General features: G+C 42.0%; 1 protein-coding gene across 4 annotated transcripts in view; it reads right to left on the bottom strand.

The window, feature by feature from the left end:
• Positions 1 to 24,654, bottom strand: part of TUBGCP4 (tubulin gamma complex component 4) — a 39,249-nt gene that overhangs the window by 6,735 nt on the left and 7,860 nt on the right. For 2 of the 4 annotated variants that reach the window (XM_009249771.4, XM_024232800.3), the window contains exons 6-15: positions 23,399 to 23,478; positions 20,071 to 20,272; positions 17,665 to 17,830; positions 17,291 to 17,415; positions 8,592 to 8,642; positions 8,061 to 8,166; positions 6,431 to 6,538; positions 5,567 to 5,705; positions 2,770 to 2,947; positions 1,170 to 1,304 (exon numbers count right to left, since the gene is read on the bottom strand). In XM_009249771.4, coding sequence (XP_009248046.1) covers positions 1,170 to 1,304; positions 2,770 to 2,947; positions 5,567 to 5,705; positions 6,431 to 6,538; positions 8,061 to 8,166; positions 8,592 to 8,642; positions 17,291 to 17,415; positions 17,665 to 17,830; positions 20,071 to 20,272; positions 23,399 to 23,478 — 1,290 coding nt within the window. Of the gene's footprint in view, positions 1 to 1,169; positions 1,305 to 2,769; positions 2,948 to 5,566; positions 5,709 to 6,430; positions 6,539 to 8,060; positions 8,167 to 8,591; positions 8,643 to 17,290; positions 17,416 to 17,664; positions 17,831 to 20,070; positions 20,273 to 23,398; positions 23,479 to 24,654 lie in introns of all 4 variants that reach the window. The other 2 variants (XM_002825372.6, XM_009249772.4) reach the window with 1 other exon arrangement.

Genomic DNA, 24,654 nt, shown 5'->3' with positions numbered 1-24,654 from the left:
CATAAGGACAACATCTACCCATCACAGTAGTTCTTGGCTGTTTTCAACCAGCCCTCTGGAGTGGCATCTATTAATATATATCTTACTCTTCCTGGTACAGCAGAAATAGCCCTAAACACCAGAACATTTTTAAAAAGTCTGTAACAGCTGTGCTGTAGCACACTGAGGAATAACAACCAGCTCATGTCAGAGAGGAAGCATAACCATTCCATTAGAAACTACCAGAGATCATTTCAATCTTCCTGTTCTTTATCCTGGAATTGGAACTAGCTTGTGAGCTTTAAAAAAAATTAGTACCTGGGTCCCACTATTACAGGGATTCTAATTTAAGTGCTCTGTCACCTAGAGTTTTTTTAAAGAGTCCCGATGATTCCAACGTGCAGCCAAAGTTGAGAATAACTGCCACGAAGGAGACATATATGTACTTACAGAAACACATACATACATCGAGAGAGAAACACTACTCTAGTTGTCTATGAAAAGAACTTTCAAATGACTGATCCATCCTGGTCCAAAAGATTTCTAAGAAGGTGAACTCTATATGCTTTTCATTGGTTTTTCTGTATTGTCAGCAAGGATTTTGAGTTTCTTTAACTCCTGAGGGTTTAAGCACATAATTCTTTCATCTGTAGCTGCTCACCACACCCTGTATTTCAGAAATTCAAAGACATCTTAGGTCCCATTTAACATGCCTTTTTAGTTTTGCTTTACACATTCTTTTTTTTTATCCGCTCCCCCAAGACAGAATCTTGCTCTGTTGCCCAGGCTGGAGTGCAGTGGAATCATCTTGGCTCACTGCAACCTCTGCCTCCTGGGTCCAAGCAATTCTCCGGCCTCAGCCTCCCAAGTAGCTGGGATTACAGGAGCGAGCCACCACACCTGGCTATTTTTTTTTTTTCCGCTGTATTTTTAGTAGAGACAGCGTTTCGCCATGTTGGCCAGGCTGGTCTTGAACTCCTGACCTTGTGATCCGCCCACTTTGGCCTCCCAAAGTGCTGGGATTACAGGCATGAGCCACCATGCCCCACCGCTTTATACATTCTTAAAAAATGTTTTAAAATGGACTTGAATAATTGCTTAATGATGGTTTCATAGCCTGTCAACTCAAAGTGCCTAAGGGAATGGTCAGTGCTAGAAGCAGTCTGAGGAAACCAATGAGCCTTACTTACAGGTTTCAATAGGATAAAGGATTGAGCCAGCAAATTGCTCAGGAAGTGGTCATGAGCCAATCGGATGCTTTCAAAGTCTCGGGTAGAATTGATTTGATGAAGCAGCTGGGAGAACTGAGACTCCAACACATCTACCTGATAGACATTACACAAAAATTTTAGCACCTTGCATATTCTAAGCATTCGAAGACATTAAGATGCCTGACAGATTGAAATGAAAATGCTTTGCCCCCACTCATCTTCCTTCTAACCAAGTCACATTAAGGCTGACCAAAGACACCCTTGTAGGAAGTTATTTGCATAATTCTGAACCCCCTCCCTCCAACGTCCTGGCTGACCACTCTCCCCTGCCCCATCCTTTTCTCTTTTTCTTTTTTTTTGAGATGGAGTCTTGCTCTGCCGCCCAAGCTGGAGTGCAGTGGTGCAATCCTGGCTCACTGCAACCTCCACATCCCAGGGTTCAAGCAATTCTCCTGCCTCAGCCTCCTGAGTAGCTAGGATTACAGGTGCCCACTACCACGCGTGGCTAATTTTTGTATTTTTAGTAGAGAGGGGGTTTCACCATGTTGGCCAGGTTGGTCTCGAACTCCTGACCTCAGGCGATCTGTTTGGCTCAGCCTCCCAAAGTGCTGGGATTACAGGCGTGAGCCACTGCGCCTGGCCTCCCCTGCCCCATCCTAATCCACTCATGCCACATTCCCTCTACTGACTGACTTGGTCACCTATAGGATTCCAGAAGTTACAGCAAACAATAAAAATAAGGGGCAAGTCAACAATAAATAACAGATTGTTGATGAGGATTCTTTAAAATGCCTTTAAGAGGCTGGTGTGGTGCCGGTTCATGCCTATAATCCCAGCACTTTGGGAGGCAAAGGCAGGAGGATCACTTGAAGCCTGGAGTTTTTTTTTCTTTTTTTGGAGATGGAGTCTCACTCTGTTGCCCAGGCTGGAGCGCAATGGCATGATCTTGGCTCACTGCAACCTCCACCTCCCAGGTTCAGGTGATTCTCCTACCTCAGCCTCCCAGGTAGCTGGGACTACAGGCAGGCGCCACCACGATCGGCTAATTTTTTTGTATTTTTAGTAGAGATGGTGTTTCACCATGTTGGCCAGGCTGGTCTCGAACTCCTGACCTCAAGTGATCCGCCCACCTCAGCCTCCCAAAGTGCTGAGATTACAGACGTGAGCCACCACACCTGGCTGAAGCCAGGAGTTTGAGACCAGCCTGGGCAACAAAGTGAGAATCCATCTCTACAAAAAGTAAAAAGAAACCAGCTGGGTGTGGCGGCATGTATCTGTAGTCACAGCTACTTGAGAGGCTGAGGCAGGGGGATCCAGGAGCTTGAGGCGTCAGTGAGCTATGACTGCACCACTGCATTCCAGCCTGGGAAACAGAGAAAGACCCTGTCTCTAAAAAATAATAAAATAAAATAAAATGCTTTTTTTATTTTAAGAAACATGCTTGGTGATATAACTCCTCAATTTTCCCAAACCCCACCATTTTATCAAATACAAACTTGTAGTCCCTATTCAATACTCCCTGCCAACCTCCTAGATGTTTTTCCATACCCCTTCCTTCTACTCATCTCTTAGCACAGACCTGGAGATAGTACTGAAGATTATCCACCAAAAATGCCATGTGATTTCTTAGGCGCCACTTGATCGCATCAGTCTGGTTGGACTTGAGGTGCTTGCGCTGCATTTGTAGGGCCCAGCAGTGCTGCAGCTCAGCTTGCACCCGGCGCACGCTCAGTAAGTACTTAAAAACAACATTGTACCTAGGACAGAAATGACAGGATATTCAAGACAAAAATTTCATCCCCTGCACTTCCCCCACATGACAGACTCTAGGACTTTGTGCCACCCACTCCTCTCACAAACAGGCAGTAAGGAAAGAGTGACTAGAGATGTAGACAAATAAATTATAATTTATTTATACAATGGAATATTATATAGCAGTCAAATGAATGAACTCCAGCTATACAACAAGATGAGACCCCATCTCTGCATTTTTTAGATAACTTGGGAAATTTCAATGTGGACTGGATATTAGATTATAAGGGACTGCTGTTAATTTTACTGGCTGTGATAATGGCATTATAGTTCTGCTGAAATATGCCTTTTTGAATGGTTGACTCGTGTTGCTTCTCATATTCAAAAATACGATTTTTGAATGAAAAAGGTAAATCACAAAAGATTACATATAGCCTTTTCTATAATGTGTTGGCTCATGCCTGTAATCCCGGCACTTTGGGAGGCCAAGGCAGGAGAATTACTTAAGCCCAGGGGTTCAAGACCAGCCTGAGCAACATAGTGAGATGCCATCTCTGCTAAAAATTAAAAAAATTAGCCAGATGTGGTGGTTCCCACCTATAGTCCCAGCTACTTCGGAGATTGAGGCAGGAGGATTGCTTGAACCCAGGGATCAAGGCTGCAGTGTGCTGCCTGGGCAACAGAGCAAGACCCTGTCTCAAAAAAAATAGTGTGTTATGAATCAAGGATTATGATGAATCTGATTCTCTGTCCCTGAGAGCTGAAAGTAAAATAGCTTCCCTCTGAGACAGACTCCTACTCCTGCCTCCCTGCAAGTTCAGGTGGTAACTGCTTAATGTTGAGACTCCATACTGGAAAGACACACGGCAAGAACAGCTGATTCCTGGTAGAATAGGATTTATTTACCTGTTTGTAGGAAGGCTTGCAGAAGACAGCCCCATTCTGTTTGGTTTTTAAAATTATCTATTTCTAAAGGAACAAACATAATGAAATGATAGACCTTGTTTGGAAACTGATTTGAACAAACCCAAACATAAAGATAATTTCCAGATAACTGGAGAAATTTCAATGTAGACTGGATATTATTATAAAGGATTATAAGGGACTACTGTTAATTTTACTGGATGTGATAATGGCATTGTAGTTCTGTTGAAATATGCCTTTTTCAATTGTTTATTGGCAGAATGAAATGACTGTGATTTGGTTTATACAGCTCTAGCAAAAAAGTGGGGGAGGGACAGATAAAAGTAGTATAATGTTGATGGTTACTGAAGGTGAATAATGAGGACACAGGATTTTGTTATGGTCTATACTTTTGTTTATATTTAGAAATTTTTATAATGAAAATGAAAAAATACTTCTCAACTTGATTTCTTGAAGGGTGTTGAGAGCATATCAAGTTAGGAGGTAAGTGGACTGTGGGCCTATAGGATTCTGGGAGCTAAGGATCTTTGGAAGCTCTTTGTACAGGGTCCACGCCACTTGCTTAGCTGGGCCGTGGGCTCTGAATTTGCCATAGAAGCTTCTCCCTGAACCAGTCTCATCTTTTCTAGTTTATGCCCAGTCTATTCTACCCTAAGCTTCTCTACCTCAGAAAAGCAGAGAGGGCTAGGAAGAAGAACAGGAAGGATTAAGAGTGGTGGCTGGAAGAAGAGATGGCCTTTTTGTTTCCCTTTTCTTCATTCCTCTGGCTTCACAGAGTATGACAGCTTCAATCCTCCATCCAGGCCAGGGGCCAGTTCTCTGACCAGTAATTGGGTTTGGGAAGTTCCTAGATACGGCGTGAGGATAGATTTCAAAAGCCACCACCAGTCACATTTGCTTCTCTTACCTCTTTTCTGTAGCTCTCTGGTTTGGGGACATTAGGTCCTGACCAAGCCAAGCAACAGCACTTGGCAAGCTCTCATGATAAAGAACAAGGCTGACCTGACAGAAGGAGACTCCAGCTTGGTCAGCTCCTTTATTCCACCTCCAAGCTTGGCTGCCCCTGTTGTCTCTCCCTGGGGATAAGGAGGCAGTCTTCTCCCCAGTGGCTAACACCCATAGCGAACATGCAGGCTGGAAGACTTTCCCAAGTAAATCAACAAAAAATATTACAAAAGTGAGGGAGAGACCTTGTCAGATGTGATGGAATCATCAAGGGCCATTATCTCGACATGGTGCCTGAGACCTTATTTTCCAGAGCTCACAAACTGGCGGCCTACAAACTGCTTATTATTTGGCAATTTTAAAAAAAGATGGTTTGAAGTAGATATGCCCTCCCACTGATTCCAACTCTGTGTCTCATATCTGTGGCTTCACTTATTAATGTGATCAGTCTAGCCCCTGAAGGCATAAGGGTTTACAACTTTTGATTTACAGATTGTTAAAAACTAGTTGGGTGGCTCTCTTGCTCCCGTTAATTTTTTTTTTTTTTTTTTACGAGATGGGGGTCTCACTATGTTGCCCAGGATGGATTTGAAATCCTGGGCTTAAGGGATCCTCCTGCCTCAGGCTCTGGACTAGCTGGGATTACAGGTGTGTGCCACCACACCTTGCTCTCCCACTAATTCTGTTCCTGCTAGTTTCTTCCCTTACAAGTAAGGTGGGTCATATTTACCTGTGAGAAACTCAGAAATACTCACTTTTCTAGGACAGCTGGGGTGAAGAGAATATGTAGTGGCCACTGTACTTTGTAGGAAAGACCTAGGGCTGCCCAGCCAGATGCAGGGGCTTCCCGGGGAGAAGTTTCCCGAGAAGGCCCTTCTCTTGCCTGAGTACCATCTGCTGTGATAAAGAAAAGAAAAAAAGAAAAGAAAAGATAACAACTTGGTTAATCTAGAACTAGAGACTCAACAAGTGAATAACATTAATGAAACTAGAGCTCACAGGAGTTCAAGACCAGCCTGGGCAATACAGTGAAACTCCGTCTCTACTAAAAATACATAAATTAGCTGGGCGTGGTGGCACGCACTTGTAGTCCCAGCTACTCAGGGGGGCTGAGGCATGAGAATTGTTTGAACCTGGAAGGCGGAGGTTGTAGTGAGCCAAGATTGTGCCACTGCACTCCAGCCTGGGCAACAGAGTGACACTCTGTCTCCAAAAGAAAAGCAACAGAGCTTATTGGAGTCTGCGATGTCAGAAGCTTACAGGGGACACAAAGAAGGGGGCAAGGAAACTTCTATGTGAGGTTCTCTTGGGAGGTCTTCTAGAGATTCTTTCCTCAGCCTTAAAATCTGGGGGCTGGAAATAAATAAACAGGGACCATTCCAGCAGCATGACCAAAAAAAAAAAAACAACTCAACTCCCCCAAAACATGGCCTGGGCATCTCACTTAGCCTCTCTGGACTTCTGGACTTTCCTTTTCTTCTCTATAGAATTATAGTACTATACTAGCTGATTTCTAAGATCCAAAATTATATGGTTTCTGTGGCGGGGGATGGAAGCAGAGATGGGAAAATGGATGATGACCAGTAGGAACTCTAAGGTGGCAGGGAAGAATGGCAAACCTTTGTGCTCCTTTCCGTGATACTCAATTGTCAAGTGCAACAGAGGGAGAAGGTTGTCATCATCTAGCAATACCTTGTGTGCTGACTGTTGAAAGGCCACATTCACATCTGCAAGGAAGAACACGCAGGCTGATAGGGACGCCTGGCTACATAACAAACCCAGACTCCTCCAGCTTTCCACTTCTCCCCCAGCATGCCCAATGCTAACAGCAGGACACAGTGGACGTCTGTTGCATTTGTCTAACATCCATGCATCCTTCTCTTCTTGCTGACAAACTGCCTCCTGATTTTCCTTGGAGAATCATCCCTATTCAGTACAGTTCACATATTTCCAGTGGGTTAGTGCTAGACAACACCCGATTCTAAGGGTAGCTGGGTGATGTAGGCATGATCAAATGGAATGTAATACTCTACTTTGTTATGCTATATTGTTTAGGGATATTAACATGACCAAGCCAGGCCAATCCAGAGGCTCTATTCAGACTTTAAAAGAGTCCAGCTCTTTTTTCAAGATAAACAGGGGCTTAGTAGGATGTAAACTTGGCTAGAGACTATCTTGCTACCACACAGAGCAGGCCTGTCTGAGAAGAAAGAGGTAAAAGACGGAAAGAGACCAAGTCCTAAAGGTGCCACACCCGTCACTGGATCAAACTTAGCTGAAAACCATCATACGTCTGAGTTTTTCAGTTATGATCATCAATATATTATTTCTTTCCTTTCACTTTGCTTAAGTGAGTTTGAATTGGATTTTCTGATATTTGCAACCACAAGTACTTATATTTGTACTATATAAATACAGTGGACATCTATGGTTTTACTGAGTTAGAAAAATGATCAGCCTGTGTGTATGTATTTTCTTTCTCATAGTTTTTTTTTTGGATCCTTTCCCAACTCTACTCATGCAGTATGAATGGGAATGGACATCAGCTGGTCAAGGGGTAGACTCTTCACTGAACTAGGCATAGCCTAGTGTCTGACCTCTTTGACTGATACAGGGATAGGGATGTGATGTGGGCTGGGCCAATCAAAACCTAGATAATTCCCTAGAATTCTCTAACTTGCAACAAGAGGGACTAGGTTCAGTTCCTTCCATAGAGGACACTGTGAGGCATATTCCTGGGAGCTGCTGTGATCATGTTTCCAGAAGGTCATCAAAGCGTTCACAAGAGACACAGACAAGATATGGTGAATGAGACAGAGAGAGAGAGAGAATGAATCCAAGTTGTCCAACTGGGGTTTTAGATACAATAGCAAATCCATTTTCCTTTCCTAACTAGGCTAGCTGGGGTGAGTTTCCATCATTCACACCTAAAGAATTCTACTACAGAACTACAAGCAGCACTAAGTCCCAATATGGCCCATAAAGTATATATGGCTATAATCCAATGAGAAAAAATACCTGGTGTGAAGGCCTGAACCAACTCTTCCAGGAAGGGTCATAGGCCAAGACACTGTTCCCAATGACCCCAGCATGAAGCCTACCTGCAAGGGCCTTCCATCTCTGGAAGCCACTGCTCTGTAACTCATCAGCCTGCTCTTATGTGGAGCAGGCCTTAAAAGGGTCAGCAGCAGCCAAGAAATACCCTACAATGTCAATCAGTTGATCATTCTCAGGGCCACTGACAATTACCATGCTCAGTTACTGCAGTGGGCGGTGTTTTTAACATGTGTTGAGCTGTGTCAATGAAGGCCTGAAACAGTTCTCCACGTCCCAGAAGGTAAAAGTCTTTAATGATCTGAGGAAAGAATTTCAATTTACAATTCAGTAAAGCAAGGCAGGAGCTCCTCACTGTCCTAAGGAATTACACATATACAGTAATTTCTAATTTCATCAATTTGAGCCCAAGCTACAGAAGATATAGGCATTTGGGATTTCAAAGAGGCATACTTAGTTCCACATAGCAGGATAACTGGTATGTATTTGGCATTATTTTTTCAATAGTAACATAATTATATATATATGCCAGAAAAAAGTACACTCCCAAATCTTTGTATTATAGTAGATTTGTGGCATTAGGTATAGTTTGCTCACTTGGATAAGAACAAATGAGTTGACTCTGGAAGTCTGGGTATAGGCAACCAGTGCTCTCAGGAAACGTCAGAGAATGCAAGTCACTGCCTACCAGCATCGCCGTAAGAATTACAACAGCTAAGCCATTACCTTCAGCTGACCCAGTAAATCGGATTCTTCTACCATCAACTTCCAGAGATGCTATGAAAACAACCAACAAAACAGGGACAAATTTCATTACAGTGAGAACTCCTGCAAAGAATGGTTCCATACAAATCCAGCAATGTATTAAAAGAAGACTATAGCTTGCCCCACATAGAAAAATTTACTCAAAACGATCAGTGTATTATTCCGTTCTCGCACTGCTGTAAAGAATACCTTAGACTGGGTAATTATGAAGAAAAGAGGTTGAGTTGCTCACAGTTCTGCAGGCTGTACAGGAAGCATGGTGGCTTCAGCTTGGCTTCTAGGGAGGCCTCAGGAAACTTACAATCATGGCAGAAGGCAAAGGCGTCTCACATGGCAGGAGTAGGAGCAAGAGAGAGCAAGGGGGAGGTGCTGCACACATTTAAACAACCAGATCTCACAAGAACTTACTATTGTGAGGACAGTACCAAGGGGAGTGGTGCCATTCATGAGAAACTGCCCCATGAACCAATCATCTCCCACCACGCCCCTACAACTCAAGAAATTTTGGCGGGGACACAGGTCCAAGCATATCAATCATAGACCTGGGTATAAAACTGAAAACTATAAAATTTCTGGAAGAAAACAGAAGAGAAAATCTTAGTATCCTTGAGTTAGGCAGAGTTCTTAGACATAACACCAAAAACATGATCCATAAAAGAAAAAAAAAAGGTAAACTAGATTTCATCAAAATTAACAACTTCTGGGACAAGTCATAAATTGTGAGAAAATAGGCCAGGCGCGGTGGCTCATGCCTGTAAATCCCAGCACTTAAGGAGGCTGAGGTGGGCGGATCACAAGGTTAGGAGTTCCAGACCATCCTGCCTAACACGGTGAAACCCCATCTCTACTAAAAGTACAAAAATTAGCCGGGCATGGTGGCAGGCGCCTGTAGTCCCAGCTACTTGGGAGGCAGAGGAAGAAGAATTGCTTGAACCCAGGAGGCAGAGCTTGCAGTGAGCCAAGATTGCGCCACCGCACTCCAGCCTGGGCAACAAGGCAAGACTCTGTCTCAAAAAAAAAAAAAAAATTGTAAGAAAATATTTGTAAGTCACATATCTGTTAAAGAACTTAAATTCAGAATACATAAAGGACTCTCAAAATTCAACAACAAGAAAACAAAAACCCAATACAAAATAGGCAAAGAGGCACATGAAAAAATGTTCAACCTCTTAGTCATTACAGGCATGCAAATAAAAGACAGTGGGGAATCCCAGCACTTTGGGAGGCCAAGGTGGGCAGAGCACGAGGTCAAGAGATCGAAATCACATTTTCTAAATCATAAATGTGGCACATATACACTATGGAATACTATGCAGCCATAAAAAATGATGAGTTCATGTCCTTTGTGGGGACATGGATGAAACTGGAAACCATCATTCTCAGCAAACTATCGCAAGGACAAAAAACCAAACACCGCATGTTCTCACTCACAGGTGGGAATTGAACAATGAGAACACATGGACACAGGAAGGGGAACATCACACACCGAGGACTGTTGTGGGGTGGGGGGAGGGGGGAGGGATAGCATTAGGAGATATAACTAATGCTAAATGATGAGTTAATGGGTGCAGCACACCAGCATGGCACATGTATACATATGTAACAAACCTGCACGTTGTGCACATGTACCCTAAAACTTAAAGTATAATAATAATAAAATTAAAAACTGGCCAACATGGTGAAACCCCATCTCTACTAAAAATACAAAAAATTGGCTGGGCGTGGTGGCGGGTGCCTGTAATCCCAGCTGCTCGGGAGGCTGAGGCAGGGGAATCGCTTGAACCCGCGAGACGGAGGTTGCAGTAAGCAGAGATTGCGCCACTGCACTCCAACCTGGCGACAGAGTGAGACTCCGTCTTAAAAAAAAAAAAGACACTGGGAAGCCACCCAAATATCTATCAAGGATGAATGGATAAACACACTGATATAAACGATAGAATACTAGTAAGCAATATAAAGGAATAAACCACTGATAAATGCAACATGGGTTCATCTCAAAATAATTATGCTGAGTAAAAGAAGCCTGGTCTCCTCCTCCAAAAGAGTGCATACTGTATGATTTCATTTTTATCAACTCTTAGAAAGTGCAAACTAACCTAGAGTGACAGGGAGTAGATCAGATCAGTGGCTGCTTGGGGACTAGCAGGGTAGGAAGAGTGGGATGAAAGCACACAGAAAGGTTGCAAATAAAGGATGGAAGAGTGTATCAGGTAAATATGATTTGAAAGGAAGCTGGATAGTGATCTTAGTAACTAACAAAATAGAATCTAAGTAAAGACTATATTAGGCCAGGTGTGGTGGCTCACGCCTGTAATCCCAGCACTTTGGAAGGCTGAGGCGGGCGGATCACTTGAGCTCAGGAGTTCGGGATCAGCCAGCGCAACATGGCGAAACCCCATCTCTACTAAAAATACAAAAATTAGCCAGGCATAGTGGCACATGCCTGTAACCCCAGCTACTCAGGAGGCTGAGGCAGGAGAATCACTTGAACCCGGGAGGCAGAGGTTGCAGTGAGCCGAGATCACGCCACTGCACTCCAGCCTGGGTGACAGAGCAAAACTCCGTCTCAAAACAAAACAAAACAAAACAAACAAACAAACAAAAACCAGACCCTGTATTAGTCCATAAAGAAACCTGCAATAGATTCCAAAGAAACAATATAATTCAGACTATGTTCTCCAACTATAATGCAATAAAATTAAAACAAATTCCTTGGTTAAAAAATCATAAACAAAATTAATTAGAATTATATAGAATATAATGAAAACACTACATGCCAAAAACTTGTAAGACACAGTCAAAACAATATGTAAAGTTTTATATATATTTCTCAGAAAACACAGGTTAAAAATAAAGGAGTCAAGCTTTCAACCTGGGAAAGAGTAAAAAAAAAAAACATGAAGGAAGAAACTAATAAAGAAAAAGGCAGATATCAATGAAACACAGAATTCAAACAAACAAAAAATATATATATATGTGTGTGTGTGTGTGTGTGTGTGTGTGTGTGTGTCTCTATTTTATTTTATTTTGAGACGGAGTCTTACTCTATTACCCAGGCTGGAATGCAGTGGCGCCATCTCAGCTTGCTGCAACCTCTGCCTCCGAGGTTCAAGCAATTCTCCTGCTTCAGCCTCCCGAGTAGCTGGGACTATAGGCACGCACCACTGCACCTGGCTAATTTTTGTAGTTTATTTTAGTAGAGACAGGGTTTCGCCATGTTGGCCAGGCTGGTCTCAAACTCCTGACATCAAGTGATCCGCCTGCCTTGGCCTCCCAAAGTGCTGGAATTACAGGCATTAGCCACTGCGCCTGACCCCAAAATATATATTTAAAAAATAAAATTAAAAAAAGAAAAAGCCTGGTGGGCGCAGTGGCGCATGCCTACAGGCCCAGTTACTCGGGAGGCTGGGACAGAAGTTTCACTTGAGTCTAGGAATTCTGGGCTGTAGTGTGCTACACCAATCAGGTGTCCACAATAAATTCGGCATCAATACGGTGACCACCTGGGAGTGGGGGACCACCACGTTGCCTAAGGATGGGTGAATTGGCCCAGGTCAGAAATGAAGCAGGTCAAAACTGCAGTGCTGAGGTGTGGTGGCTCACATCTGTAATCCCAGCACTTTGGGAGGCTGAGATGGGATGACTGCTTGAAGCCAAGAGTTCTAGACCGGCCTGGGCAACATACTGAGACTCTGTCTCTACAAAAGAGTTTAAAAATTAGCAGGGCATGATGATTTTCACCTGTAACACTAGCTACTCAGGAGGCTGAGGCAGGAGGATTGCTTTACCCTAAGAGTTCAAGATTACGGTGAGCTATAATGACATCACTGCACTCCAGCCTGGGAGATAGAACAAGACCCTGTCTCTGGGGAAAAAAAGAAAAAAGAAAATGAAAGGCCAGGAGCTGAGGCTCATGCCTATAATCCCTGTACTGTGGGAGGCTGAGGCAGAAGGGAAGATTGCTTGAGCCCAGGAATTGAAGGCTGCAGTGAACTAGGATTACACTACTGTACTCTAGCCTGGGCGACAGAGTAAGAAGAGTAAGAAGAGTAAGACTGTGTCTCAAAAAAAAAAAAAAAAAAAAAAAAAAAAAAGAATTACCTGGGCATGGTGGCATGCACCTCTAGTCCCAGCTACTTGGGAGGCTGTGATGGGAAAATCGATTGAGACTGGAGATCGCGCTGCAGTGACTCATCATTGCACCACTGCTCTCCAGCTTGGGTGACAGAGCGAGAAGCTGTTTCTACAAATTTTTTTTAAATTAAAGAAAAAGCCAGGCCCAGTGGCTCACACCTATAATCCCAGCACTTTGAGAAGCCGAGGCAGGTGGATCACTTGAGGTCAGGAGTTCGAGACCAGCCTGGCCAACATGGTGAAACCCCATCTTTACTAAATACAAAAATTAGCTGGGCGTTGTGCACGCCTGTAATCCCAGCTACTCAGGAGCTGAGGTGGGAGAATCCCTTGAACCTGGGAGGTGGAGGCTGCAGTGAGACTCTGTCTCAAAAAAAAAAAAAAAGAAAAAAGATTAAAAACAAAAGCTTGTTCTTTGAAAAGACTAATAAGACAATAAACAATAAAGAGAAATTTTAAATAAATAAAACATAAATGACTACAGATTTTTTAAATTAAATCTACATGAAATAGGTAAATTCCTAGAAAATACCAAAATTAATACAAGAAATACCTGTTTTATGTCAATAGGTTTTAAATACACTGAACTAGTTAAGTTTTCCCTCCTAAAAATATCTAGCTTAGATTATTTTTCAGGTAAATTCAAACTTTCAGTAAGAATTCCTGTCTTATATAAACTGTTCTAAAAAATAGAAAAAGAACAAAACCTAACTAGCCCATTTTATGAGGACTGTAGAATCGTTATTCCAAAACCACATAAGCAAAATACAGGAAAAGAAGGGTATAGTCTTATTTCATAGTGACATGATTCGGCTGTGTCCCCACCCAAACCTCATCTTGAATTGTAGCTTCCATAACTCCCACGTGTTGTGGGAGGAACCCGGTGGGAGGTGATTGAATCATGGGGGTGGTCTTTCTCATGGTGTTCTTCTGAGAGGGAATAAATCACTCTCATAAAGGGGTGATTTACTTTATAATAAATTATATATTTTATATATTTGTATAGTATTTTATAAAGGGGAGTCCCCCTACAGAAGCTCTCTTGCCTGCTGCCATGTAAGACCTGACTATGCTCCTCATTCGCCTTCAGCCATGACTGTGAGGCCTCCCCAGCCATGTGGAACTGTGAGTTCATTAAACCACTTTCCTTTATAAATTACCCAGTCTTGGTTATGTCTTTATTAGCAGCATGAGAACAGACTAATACAACTAGTGAACACAGATGTAAAACATCCAGTCAAGTAGTGTTTATCTCAGGAAGAATCAGTACCTCAAAATCTAACCAGAAATTTATCATATAAATAGACTAAAGGAGAAAAATAACCCAGAGCAAGAAACTGAACCTTAATTGATACAGAAAGAGCAGTTGATAAAATTCAACATCTACTTATGATAAAAAAAAAACTCTGGACTGGGTATGGTGGCTCACAGAAGGACCACCTGAGCCGAGGAGTTGAAGACCAGCCTGGGTAACACAGCAAGACCCCATCTCAAAAAATAAAAATAGAAGGAAAGTTCTCTCATTTGCAGATGGTATGATCATCTACTTAGAACAACTGATAGAATCAGACTATTACAACAAAAAGAGTTCAACACGTTGCAAGTTATAAGATTAACCTACAAAAAGTAATACCACCATTTCTCTATGTAAGCAGTAAAAACTAAAGACATAATTAAAATAAAAACTATTAAGTACCTCAGAATTTTTAAAACCTTTTGTTGAAGTACTAAAATACATACAGAAAAGTACAAGTCATAAGTTCACAGCTTGAAGATTTTTACAAATTGAACACCTGTATTACCAGCACCCAGATCAAGAAATGGAACGAACTGAGTGCTGCCAGCACCCTAGAAGCCCCACTCATGCCCCTCCCATTGACTCAAAGGCAAATACAGTCCTGACCTCTAGCGCCAGATTCACTCTGCCTGTTTTTGAACTTTACAGAAATAGATTTACATAGTATACACACTTTAAAGAAAAAAATTTTTAAAGGAAAGAACCCCAAAAGGGATAAATATAACACATATTTACAAAACACTCCCCCCATTTCCTTCAGGGCACACCTTTTCATTGCTGTAGGCTGTTACTGTTGCAATAACGCCTTCCAAAGTCTATTAGCTACAATTCTAAGAAACTTCAAAGAGTCTGTGCTTCAGTTTGCTTATCATTTTTACAAATTGGAAATATAATTTCTGGCAAACTTTCACAAGAAAAAAACAATTTTTCCTATTGTTTATAATTCACTCAATACAATTTTACTTTCTTCCATTAATTATACTTTCCAAAGATTTATAATAAAAATGATAAAGCAACAGAACTAGATTCAATTTTCAAAAATGAAAGGAACTGATAACAACCCCTCTAGACTAGAAACTGCCTTGGCCTACAGATGGGGGTGAGGCAATGTCTTAAAATTTTGAAAGGACAGGAACATGGGTCATTTAGATATTTACCTGCCCAGAAAGAATCAAATCAAATGATACTTCACAGCCATTTTAAGATCAAACATTCTGTGTCTATATCACAGCTCTACCTCTGATGACCAGGAGTTTTTGAGACAGTGACTAGAAAGGGAAACCATATTTATAATAGATTACTGTGCTTCTAACCCATGGAGATTTGATGCTCTTAGCAGTTCCAGACACTGAGCGAAGTGCACTGCTTTTTAGTCCTGTCTGTTTCAAAAACCCCTGTAGAGGTTTGTCTTTGGTGGGTGGGCTGGCTTGCTTAAATAGAAGTACTTGCCGGGCATGGTGGCTCACACCTGTAATCTTAGCACTTTGGGAGGCCAAGGCAGGAGGATCACTTGAACCCAAACATTCAAGACCAGCCTGGCCAACATGGTGAAACCCCCATCTCTATTAAAATACAAAAAAGTTTGCCAGGCATGCTGGTGCAGGCCTGCAGTCCCAGCTACTCAGGAGGCTGAGGCACGTGAATTGCTTCAACCCGGGAGGCGGAGGTTGTAGTGAGCCGCGATTGCTCCACTGCACTTCAGCCTGGGAGACAAAGCAAGACCCTGTCTCAAAACTAAACTAAACTAAAATAAAGGTACCTACCCTCTCCTGACCTACGAATCAGAAGCTCTGGAAGTAAGGACTTGGTGCAAGTGCAGGTTTTAAAATTTCCTCATGCGGGCCGGGCGCAGTGGCTCACATCTGTAATCCCAGGACTTTGGGAGGCTGAGGTTGGGAGGATCACTTGAGCTCACGAGTTTGAGACCAGCCTGGCCAACATGGTGAAACCCCATCTCTACTAAAAATGCAAAAATTAGGTGGGCATGGTAATGTGTGCCTGTAATCCCAGCTACTTGGGAGGCTGAGGCAGGAGAATCGCTTGAACCCGGGAGGCAGAGGTTGCAGTGAGCCGAGATCACACCATTGCACTCCAACCTGGGTGACAGAGAGAGACTCCATAAAAAAATAAAAAATAAAAAATAAAATTTTCTCATGCGATTCTATGCTTAGCCAACGTTGAAAGCCATGAATATAGTTAACAACACAGCTGACTAAATGTCTCATTTCGTGTTATCACATATCCATGAGACAAATGTTAATATAAGCCACAGAACATATATGCTCCTTTGAAAAATTACTGGTCACAATTTAAGTCGGTGGCACCAGCACAATTCAAAATGAAGAAGACTGCACACCATGAGTCGGAGGCCTGGCACTGACCTTACTATGGCTACTCACTGTGCCACACCAGACAAGCCAGACAAGTCAGCTTGCTGAGTGTTTGCTTCATTTATAAGAATGAGAAAATAATATTTGTTCTGCTTTCCTCATAAGATGATTGTGTATAGAAATGAAAGTACAAGTTATAAGCCATACTAAACTACAAGAAAGACATGAAATTTAGTCAGAATTAGTTGATTCCTAGGAGTTATTGCAAACGATAGAGACAGATCCAAAATGCTGATTTTCAGAATTTAAACCAAGACCTCCCCTTTATTCAACTAACCAACCAACTAAAAACCACCTGTCTTTTAGTTAGATAGGAAAACGGGAAGGCAGTTCTGCCTCTGTTAATGAAAACAGAGGCTTTTTTTTTCTACTTCCTGCCTTCAACTCTCTGCAACAGCTCTTTCTAAGCTCGGTTCTTACCACATCAAGAAAAAAACAAAAGTCAAGTAACTCAATGTCTTTTTTTTTTTTTCGAGACAGAGTCTTGCTCTGTCGCCCAGGCTGGAGTGCAATGGTGTGATCTCGGCTGACTGCAACCTCCGCCTCCCAGGTTCAAGTGATTCTCCTGCCTCAGCCTCGTAAGTAGCTGGGACTACAGGTGCACACCACCACACCCGACTCATTTTTGTATTTTTAGTAGAGACGAGGTTTCACCATGTTGGCTGGGCTGGTCTTGAACTCCTGATCTCAAGTGATCCACCTGCCTTGGCCTCCCAAAGTGTTGAGACTGCAGGCGTGAGCCACTGTGCCCGACCAAGTAACTCAATTTCTAGGAAACTAGTCCAATTTTTCCTAAAAAAAAAAAATATATATATATATATATATGATGAAACACAAACCTCAGCCACAGTGCTGCGAATGCGATCCACCACCTGTTCAAAGTCCACCAAGCTGAAGAGTGGCTGTTGCTTGAGACGGTGCAGCTCTGCAGCAAAAGTGTCCTCCTGGTTTTTCAAAATGGATCCTGCAAAATAGGAAGGCAACGTCAAAGGAGGACGGAGAATACCCAGGACAGTTAGGGTTTTCTGGGGAGGGCTAATCTCGGTGGGGCAGCAACTTCACCTGCTTCTCAGACAAATGTCATGATTCTGCTACAATCTCAGGATAGGAATATTATCAACCACTTGCTCTGACCAGGCATGCTGTGGGGCCACATAGTATTAAGGAAGAAGAGCTTTTGAGGGTGCGGTACACTGGACAAGGAGATTTCTACCTTTTCTAGTCAGGTTCACATTTTGATTCTCAAACATCTGGACAGATTCTCCAACAAATAGGATTTTTTCAGCAACCCTCACTGGAATGTAGGATGGCAAAATCTCCACTCGTAGGGAAAACTGCTTCAGAGATGGTGCCAGCATGTTCTCTTCCTCAATCAGGCGCTAGTCAAGGAAAGAGTACACATTGAGACGCAGTGTGAAGCAAGAAAAGGAAAACAAGAAAATACCTGGTAACTCTCCCAACCCATGATTTAAAGTAAAGACGCAGGGACTTCAAATCTGGTGTTGCACAGTTCTCAAACCACCCATTTTGGAGAGATGTACTTCATCTTCAGGCAGTAGAGTGGCATGGTGGAAATAAGAGTGGCTTTTTAAATACTGGGATTTGGGCCCTAACTCTGCCTTTACTACTGAGTAAAAACTTGCAAAGTCGACCAGCTTCCTTATTTATACAATGAAATAGGTGGTCTTTTTTGTTTTCCAGGTCTCTCTATGTCTTCTCTGCTGGTGCTCCTCAGGGCACTGTCCCAGACTGTCTTTTCCTCTCAGCCTACACTTCTTATACAATCACATCGTCTTCTATGACTGATCAGTGTAACAGATAGTTTTAATTTTTAGGTCACAGACCTCTCTGTAATCATAAAAGCTATGGACCTTCCAGACAAATGTACAGACATATAACATTTCATGAACCTCCTGAAGCCACCCAAGGGCCCCAGATTAAAAACCTCCAAGCCCCATGCTGATGATTCCATATGTAGATTTAGAGCAAGCTGGAATGCTCTCATGAGCCCCAGGCTCAGCCCACTGAACATTTCCCACAAGTTCCTCAAACTCAACATGCCCCCCATTAGACCCATCTTCTTCCCCGCATACCAGCACTATACACTGCTATCGTCACTACTTGCCCAGCTGCTGAAGGCAGAAACCTGGGTATCATCAATGATTCTTCCCTCTTGACTCATTTCCAAGCACTCACTAAGCCTATTGATTCCACCCTCTAAACATCTCTCACACCTCTTTGCTCTTTTTTCATATTCAATGTTAGTATCTTTGGTTTAGGGGACTATTATTTTCACCTAAGTCTCCCCAACACTCTCTTAACTGATGGACCTGCCTCTAATCTTGATTTTTAAAAAATGATTCCCCACACAGCATCCAGAGTGATTTATCATGAAGTCTGACTGTGGTACCCACTTGCTTAAAATTCAATAGCCCCAACTCTTTTCAGGTTCAAGTACAAATTCATTTCCACTGTTTACATGCACCTTTGTGATCCTGCCTCTGCTTAACTCAAGTTTCATCAAGTACCAACTTAACAGTTTCAAGTACCACCTCTCCCTCACACCATCTCTTATAACATTTTACTTCAGCCTTTACTTGACCATTTCAATTGAATTACTACTGTTTCCCCAAATGAACCATGTCCTTAATGGCCCCTGTACCTTTACACATATCATTCCTTCTGCCTGGATATCTCTTGATGGCTCCTCCCAAACTCTTTGCAATTTAGACATACCTTCCACTGAAAAGCCTTCTCTAGTCACTCCAAGACCCTATCCCATGACCATGTTCCAAGAATATTCATATTTAGTCTTTTCAGAGCCCTTAGCACACTGTAATGTAACTGTTTACTTTTCTATATCTCTTCCCCTAAACTATAAGCTCCTTAGGGACAGACACTACTACTTTTTATTTGTAGCACCTAGAACAATGCCTGGCACATAACAGGCATTCAATGAAATATTGCCACAGGATAAATGAATGAATGGATGAATAGGGACAATGTAGAACTTTGAGGAGTCTAATCAAAACACCAAACTGGCCGGGTACGGTGGCTCACCTGAGGTCAGGCGTTCGAGACCAGCCTGGCCAACATGACAAAACCCTGTCTCTACTAAAAATATGAAAATAAAAAATACGAAAATTAGCCAGGCGTGGTGGCACATGCCTGGTTCCAGGTACTTGGGAGGCTGAGGCAGGATAATTGCTTGAACCTGGGAGGCAGTGGCTGCAGTGAGCCAAGACTGCGCCATTGCACTCCAGCCTGGGCAATGGGTGAGAATCCGTCTTTAAAACAAACAAACAAACAAACAAACAAAAACTCCAAACTGTATTTAAAATCTAAAATGTAGCTAGCTGCTCCATTAGAGTAGCTATATAAGTAAGACTTATAATCTCTCAAATGCATATATTGGGAAAGAGGAAACAAAAAGAATCCCACAAACATATTTTCTATTTTATAGTCTCACACTAGTTAAGACAAAGCCGAATGTTTACATCCAAAGAATTGATGGAAGGTGCTCAGCTATGAGCTAAGAAGGGATCACCAGAAGATCATTTGTGTGCATGCTTTTCTGACTCCTGGCAGGAGGGTGCTAGGCTGCTTTTTGGGCTCTCACCAAGTCCTGGAGTTCTCTCAGTTGTTTTCCTGTCAGTCCCCCAATGCCCAGATCCTCCTCGTCCTCTTCTGGCTGAGCACTGACATTACCAGAAGATGGACCCTGTTTGATAAAGAATTCTTCATGCTGGTCCAAGAGGAGTCCATGGAGCATCCAGGCTGAGAGCTGTTTATACATGACCCCATGACAAACGGCCAGGATTCTGGGCAGAGTAGAAAGTAAGAGGCTCAGAAGTCACGCTTTAAACTGTTACAGGATAAACAGAGGCCTGAGAATTTGATGAGTCATGAGGGAAATAACCAATTAAGTTAAAAATAATTGTGCTATTTTAATTTAAATGTGGGTGAACTAACTCACTGAATTTCCATATTTGCAGCCTACACAATGAAATCTAAAATGTTCAGTATATGTGCTGATATTTTAGGGAAGACATTTTTTTCCCTTCTTTTATGTAATTTTCAAAACTGATGGGTCCTAAATATGTACAACTGTTTTATAGCAATAAAAAATAAAAATAATTAAAAATTTTTAAAAATCGACTTAATGGAGTCTCTTTTTGGCTAACACAGTATTAAATTTGTTTTATTTTTGTTGGAATCACATAGGGAGAGAATATTCAATACGTGAGTGCCAGGTATACTTGAAAAACTATTATCTAGCAAAATTCAGAAACTAAAACAAAATGCAGAATGGTTGTTGGGGAATAGGATATTCAGATGGTCTCAAAGGATCACCCACCAGAGAGCATATTAATTAAAAAGGGGAAAATGTACCTCTATAATGGAGCAGCACGTGATGAACTAAGCCAAGTGATCCAACTTCATAACATCCATGATGGGATAAACTTACTTTCTGTGCCTTCTAATATGATGTAATGGGAAATAATATCACCTACATAGTATTCTTGCCAAAAATGTTTAATCCAAAACTAATCATAGGGAAACAATAAATCCAGATTGTGGAACATTATACAGGACGGCTGGTCAGGACTCTTAAAATGTCAGCATCATCCAAAACACCAAGAACAACAAAAGGCAAGGGGACGGTTCTAAATTAAAGGAGACTAAAAAGACATGAGAACAAAATGTAGTATGTGAACACTGATCGGATCCTGGATTGCAAAAAAAGAACAGCTATGAAGGAATTCTGGGGGACAACTAGAAAAATTTGGATATAGTATTACTGAATTAATGTTAACTTTCTTGGGTGTAATATGGAATTGACGTTCTATAAGAGAATCCCTTTTTCTTTTTCTTTTTTTTTTTTTTTTTCCAGACAGGGTCTCACTCTGTTGCCCAGGCTGGAGTGCAGTAGCACGATCATGGCTCACTGCAGTTTCGACCTCCTGGATTCAAGACACCCTCCCACCTCAGCCTCCTAAGTAGCTGGGCCCACAGGTGCACACAGCATGCCTACTTTTTTTGTATTTGTTGAGACGGGGTCTCAATATGTTGCCTGGGCTGGTCTCCTAGGCTCAAGCTATCCACCCACCTTAGCCTCTCAAAGTGCTAGGAATATAGGTGTGTGCCACCATGCCCAGCCAAGAATGCCTTTTTTCTAAAGTGATACAAGCTGACGTATTTAGGGGTTAAGTGTTAGGGTATCTGTGACTACTTTCAAATGATTCTGCAAAAAAAGTTTGTGCATTTCACATATACGTATAGAAGGAGAAAAAGATAAATCAAACGTGGCAAATGTTAACAAATGGTGAAACTAAAGGATATACTAGCATTTGGTTGGTTTTTTTGTTTTTTGTTTTGAGACAGGGTCTCATTCTGTCATCCAGGCTGGATTACAGTGGTGAGATCTCAGCTCACTGCAGCATCAACTTCCTGGGCTAAAGCAATCCTTCTGCCTCAGCTTCCCATAGCTGGGACTACAGGCAGGCACCACACCTGGCTAATTTTTTTATTTTTGGTACAGACAGGGTCTTGCTATGTTGCCCAGGCTGGTCTTGAACTCCTGGGCTTAAGCAATCCCTCTCCTCAGCATTCCAAAGTGCTGGGATTACAAGCGTGAGCCACTGAGCCCGGCCTACAAGTGTTTTATCTTTCAACTTTTTTGTAGGTTTAAAATTTTTCAAAATAAAAGGTTGGGAGAAAAAGAAATTACAAGAACTTGACTGTGTTGTTTGTAGTATGCTAACTGAATGGAATCTCTCTTTAAAAATATCAAATGTGAAGCTATTTACATTTATGCATTTCTGAGTATGTGGTCTGTAAAGTTTGGTCCCTGCAAACACAGAACAAACATGTACATATAGTATCATCTACATAAGATTTTATATTCTATACACAAAAGTATAATAGAGAATTAAGTCCCTAAGGAATGTTCTGGAGGGTTTACTCATGCAGTGGTTAGAGTGGAGATTAAGAGTTGTGAGTGGCCGGGGCAGTGGCTCACACCTATAATCCCAACACTTTGGGAGGCCAAGATGGGAAGATCGGTTGAGCCTAGGAGTTCGAGACCAGCCTGGGCAAAATAGCAAAGCCTTCTCTCCACAAAAAATTAAAATAAAATAAGAAAACAAGAACAAAACAGAGTTGTGAGTGGCCTCAGGGACCACCTATTACAATTTTTCAATGAATGTCACAATTTTTTTAAAATAAGGAAAATGGATAAACGGAAAGATCAAACAGGCAGTCTTTGATTATACTCTACATATGTTTTCATATAGTTGTAATCACAAGATAAATACAATTTTGTATCATTTGTCAGTACATATTTATATAAAATATTTTACATGTTATAGTACCTACACTTTTAGTGGCTTTATAGTCTATCAAGTGAATATATCATCATTTAAATTTTCTTCTACTGTTGGTAATTTTCTAATTTCCTGATATAGTAGACAACATTGCAATGAACAAGTTTGTACATATAGCTATTTTCTTCTACTAAATAGTTTTGTTAGGATAAAATTCCTAAGAGTGGCATTATGGGATTATAAAGCATAAACATTTTTAAGGACCTTCAATTTGAAAATACCAGCTACTCAAATACACATGTTTAGACATAGCAAGCAACATCTGGCACATGTAATGGAATTCCTGCAAGGATAACAGGATCTAAACATTTAAAAAGATTGTCTCAAGGTCATCCAGGCACCTAAATCCTGGCTTTGACACTCAACACTCTATAGCCCTTTTTGCAAGGCCTGAGCCATAATAAAGGTTACATGGGCTCCTCTGCTCATGGAGCTTTTTCTATCCTGGTCATAAACTTCCCAAGAGGGAAACCTGAAATGACCTGAAAATAAAACATGTGAGAAGTCAAATAATTTGACCACCCACCTCCACCACCAATTCCCAGTTAAGCCATGACTTACTTTTCCAGTGCACTTCGAACAGGAGGCAACCCCCCACAGCTGTGTTTGTAGACTGTTTCCAGGATTTGACAACCATGAATCTGTGGAAAATTGGCCTTGTCAAACTGGATTCCATTCTAAGAGTTCATGCGAGACACATTCTTATTCCATATTCAACCAAGAGGGCACAATCTAGGAGAGACTGGGGATAAACTTTCTCCTAAGATTTACACATAGTGGTTCTCAAAGAGGGACCTCTCTCCCATCAGCAGCATGACCTGGAGACTCATCAGACATGCAAACTCTTGGTTAGAACCCAGCACTCAGTGTTTCCACAAGCCCTCCAGGTGATTCTAATGCACAGTAAAGTGTGAGAACCACTGCACTTAAAGCAACCAGAATCATTTAGAGTTGGAACACCAAAGCCAAGGAAAGCTTTTTATTTCAAGTTAAGGCCCAATTCAGTCTACTTCTAAGGTATATACTTTTTCAAAAATCCTCTGCCTCTATGTTCTTCAGACTTTTTTTTTTTTTTTTTTTTTTGAGATGGAGTCTTGCTCTGTCGCCCAGGCTGGAGTGCAGTGGGGCAATCTTGGCTCACTGCAAGCTCTGCCTCCCGGGTTCACACCATTCTCCTCCCTCAGCCTCCCGAGTAGTGCGACTACAGGTGCCCGCTACCATGCCTGGCTAATTTTTTTTGTATTTTTAGTAGACACAGGGTTTCACTGTGTTAGCCAGGATGGTCTCGATCTCCTGACCTCGTGGTACGCCTGCCTTGGCCTCCCAAAGTGCTGGGATTACAGGCGTGAGCCACCATGCCCGGTCCCCAGACTTTTATTTTTACCACTTTGAGGTATAATTTACAATGAAATTCACCCATTTTAAGCATACTAATAAACAATTTTTAGTAAATTTCAAACACTGGGCAACCATTACCACAATCCAGTTTTATAACATTTCCACTACTCCAAAAAGCGCCTTTGTGCCTGTTTGCAATCAATCTCCATTCTCAACCCAAACCTAGAATCTTGACTGCCTGATTTTTAAAAACTCTAAAGAGCCTTGGTACACTAGTTTCTCTACCACCATCCTGGCAGGAAGGAAGATTCAGCCATCTGCAATCCCCCTATTTTCCACTCTCCTTCCTACAGCCAGCGGAAGTTGAAGGCCAACTGAGACGTGCAGCTAGGCCTGGCTCCCTAATACTGTCCTCGTTAACTCTATTTGCCTAGAATGTCTCCTTTTATTTTGGGAGAAAGTTTAATCTAGTGGTTAAG

This window comes from Pongo abelii, chromosome 16 (genome assembly GCF_028885655.2).
Source record: "Pongo abelii isolate AG06213 chromosome 16, NHGRI_mPonAbe1-v2.0_pri, whole genome shotgun sequence".
In the NCBI taxonomy this organism is placed as follows: Eukaryota; Metazoa; Chordata; class Mammalia; order Primates; family Hominidae; genus Pongo; species Pongo abelii.
This window is presented reverse-complemented; position numbering and strand designations above follow the sequence as displayed.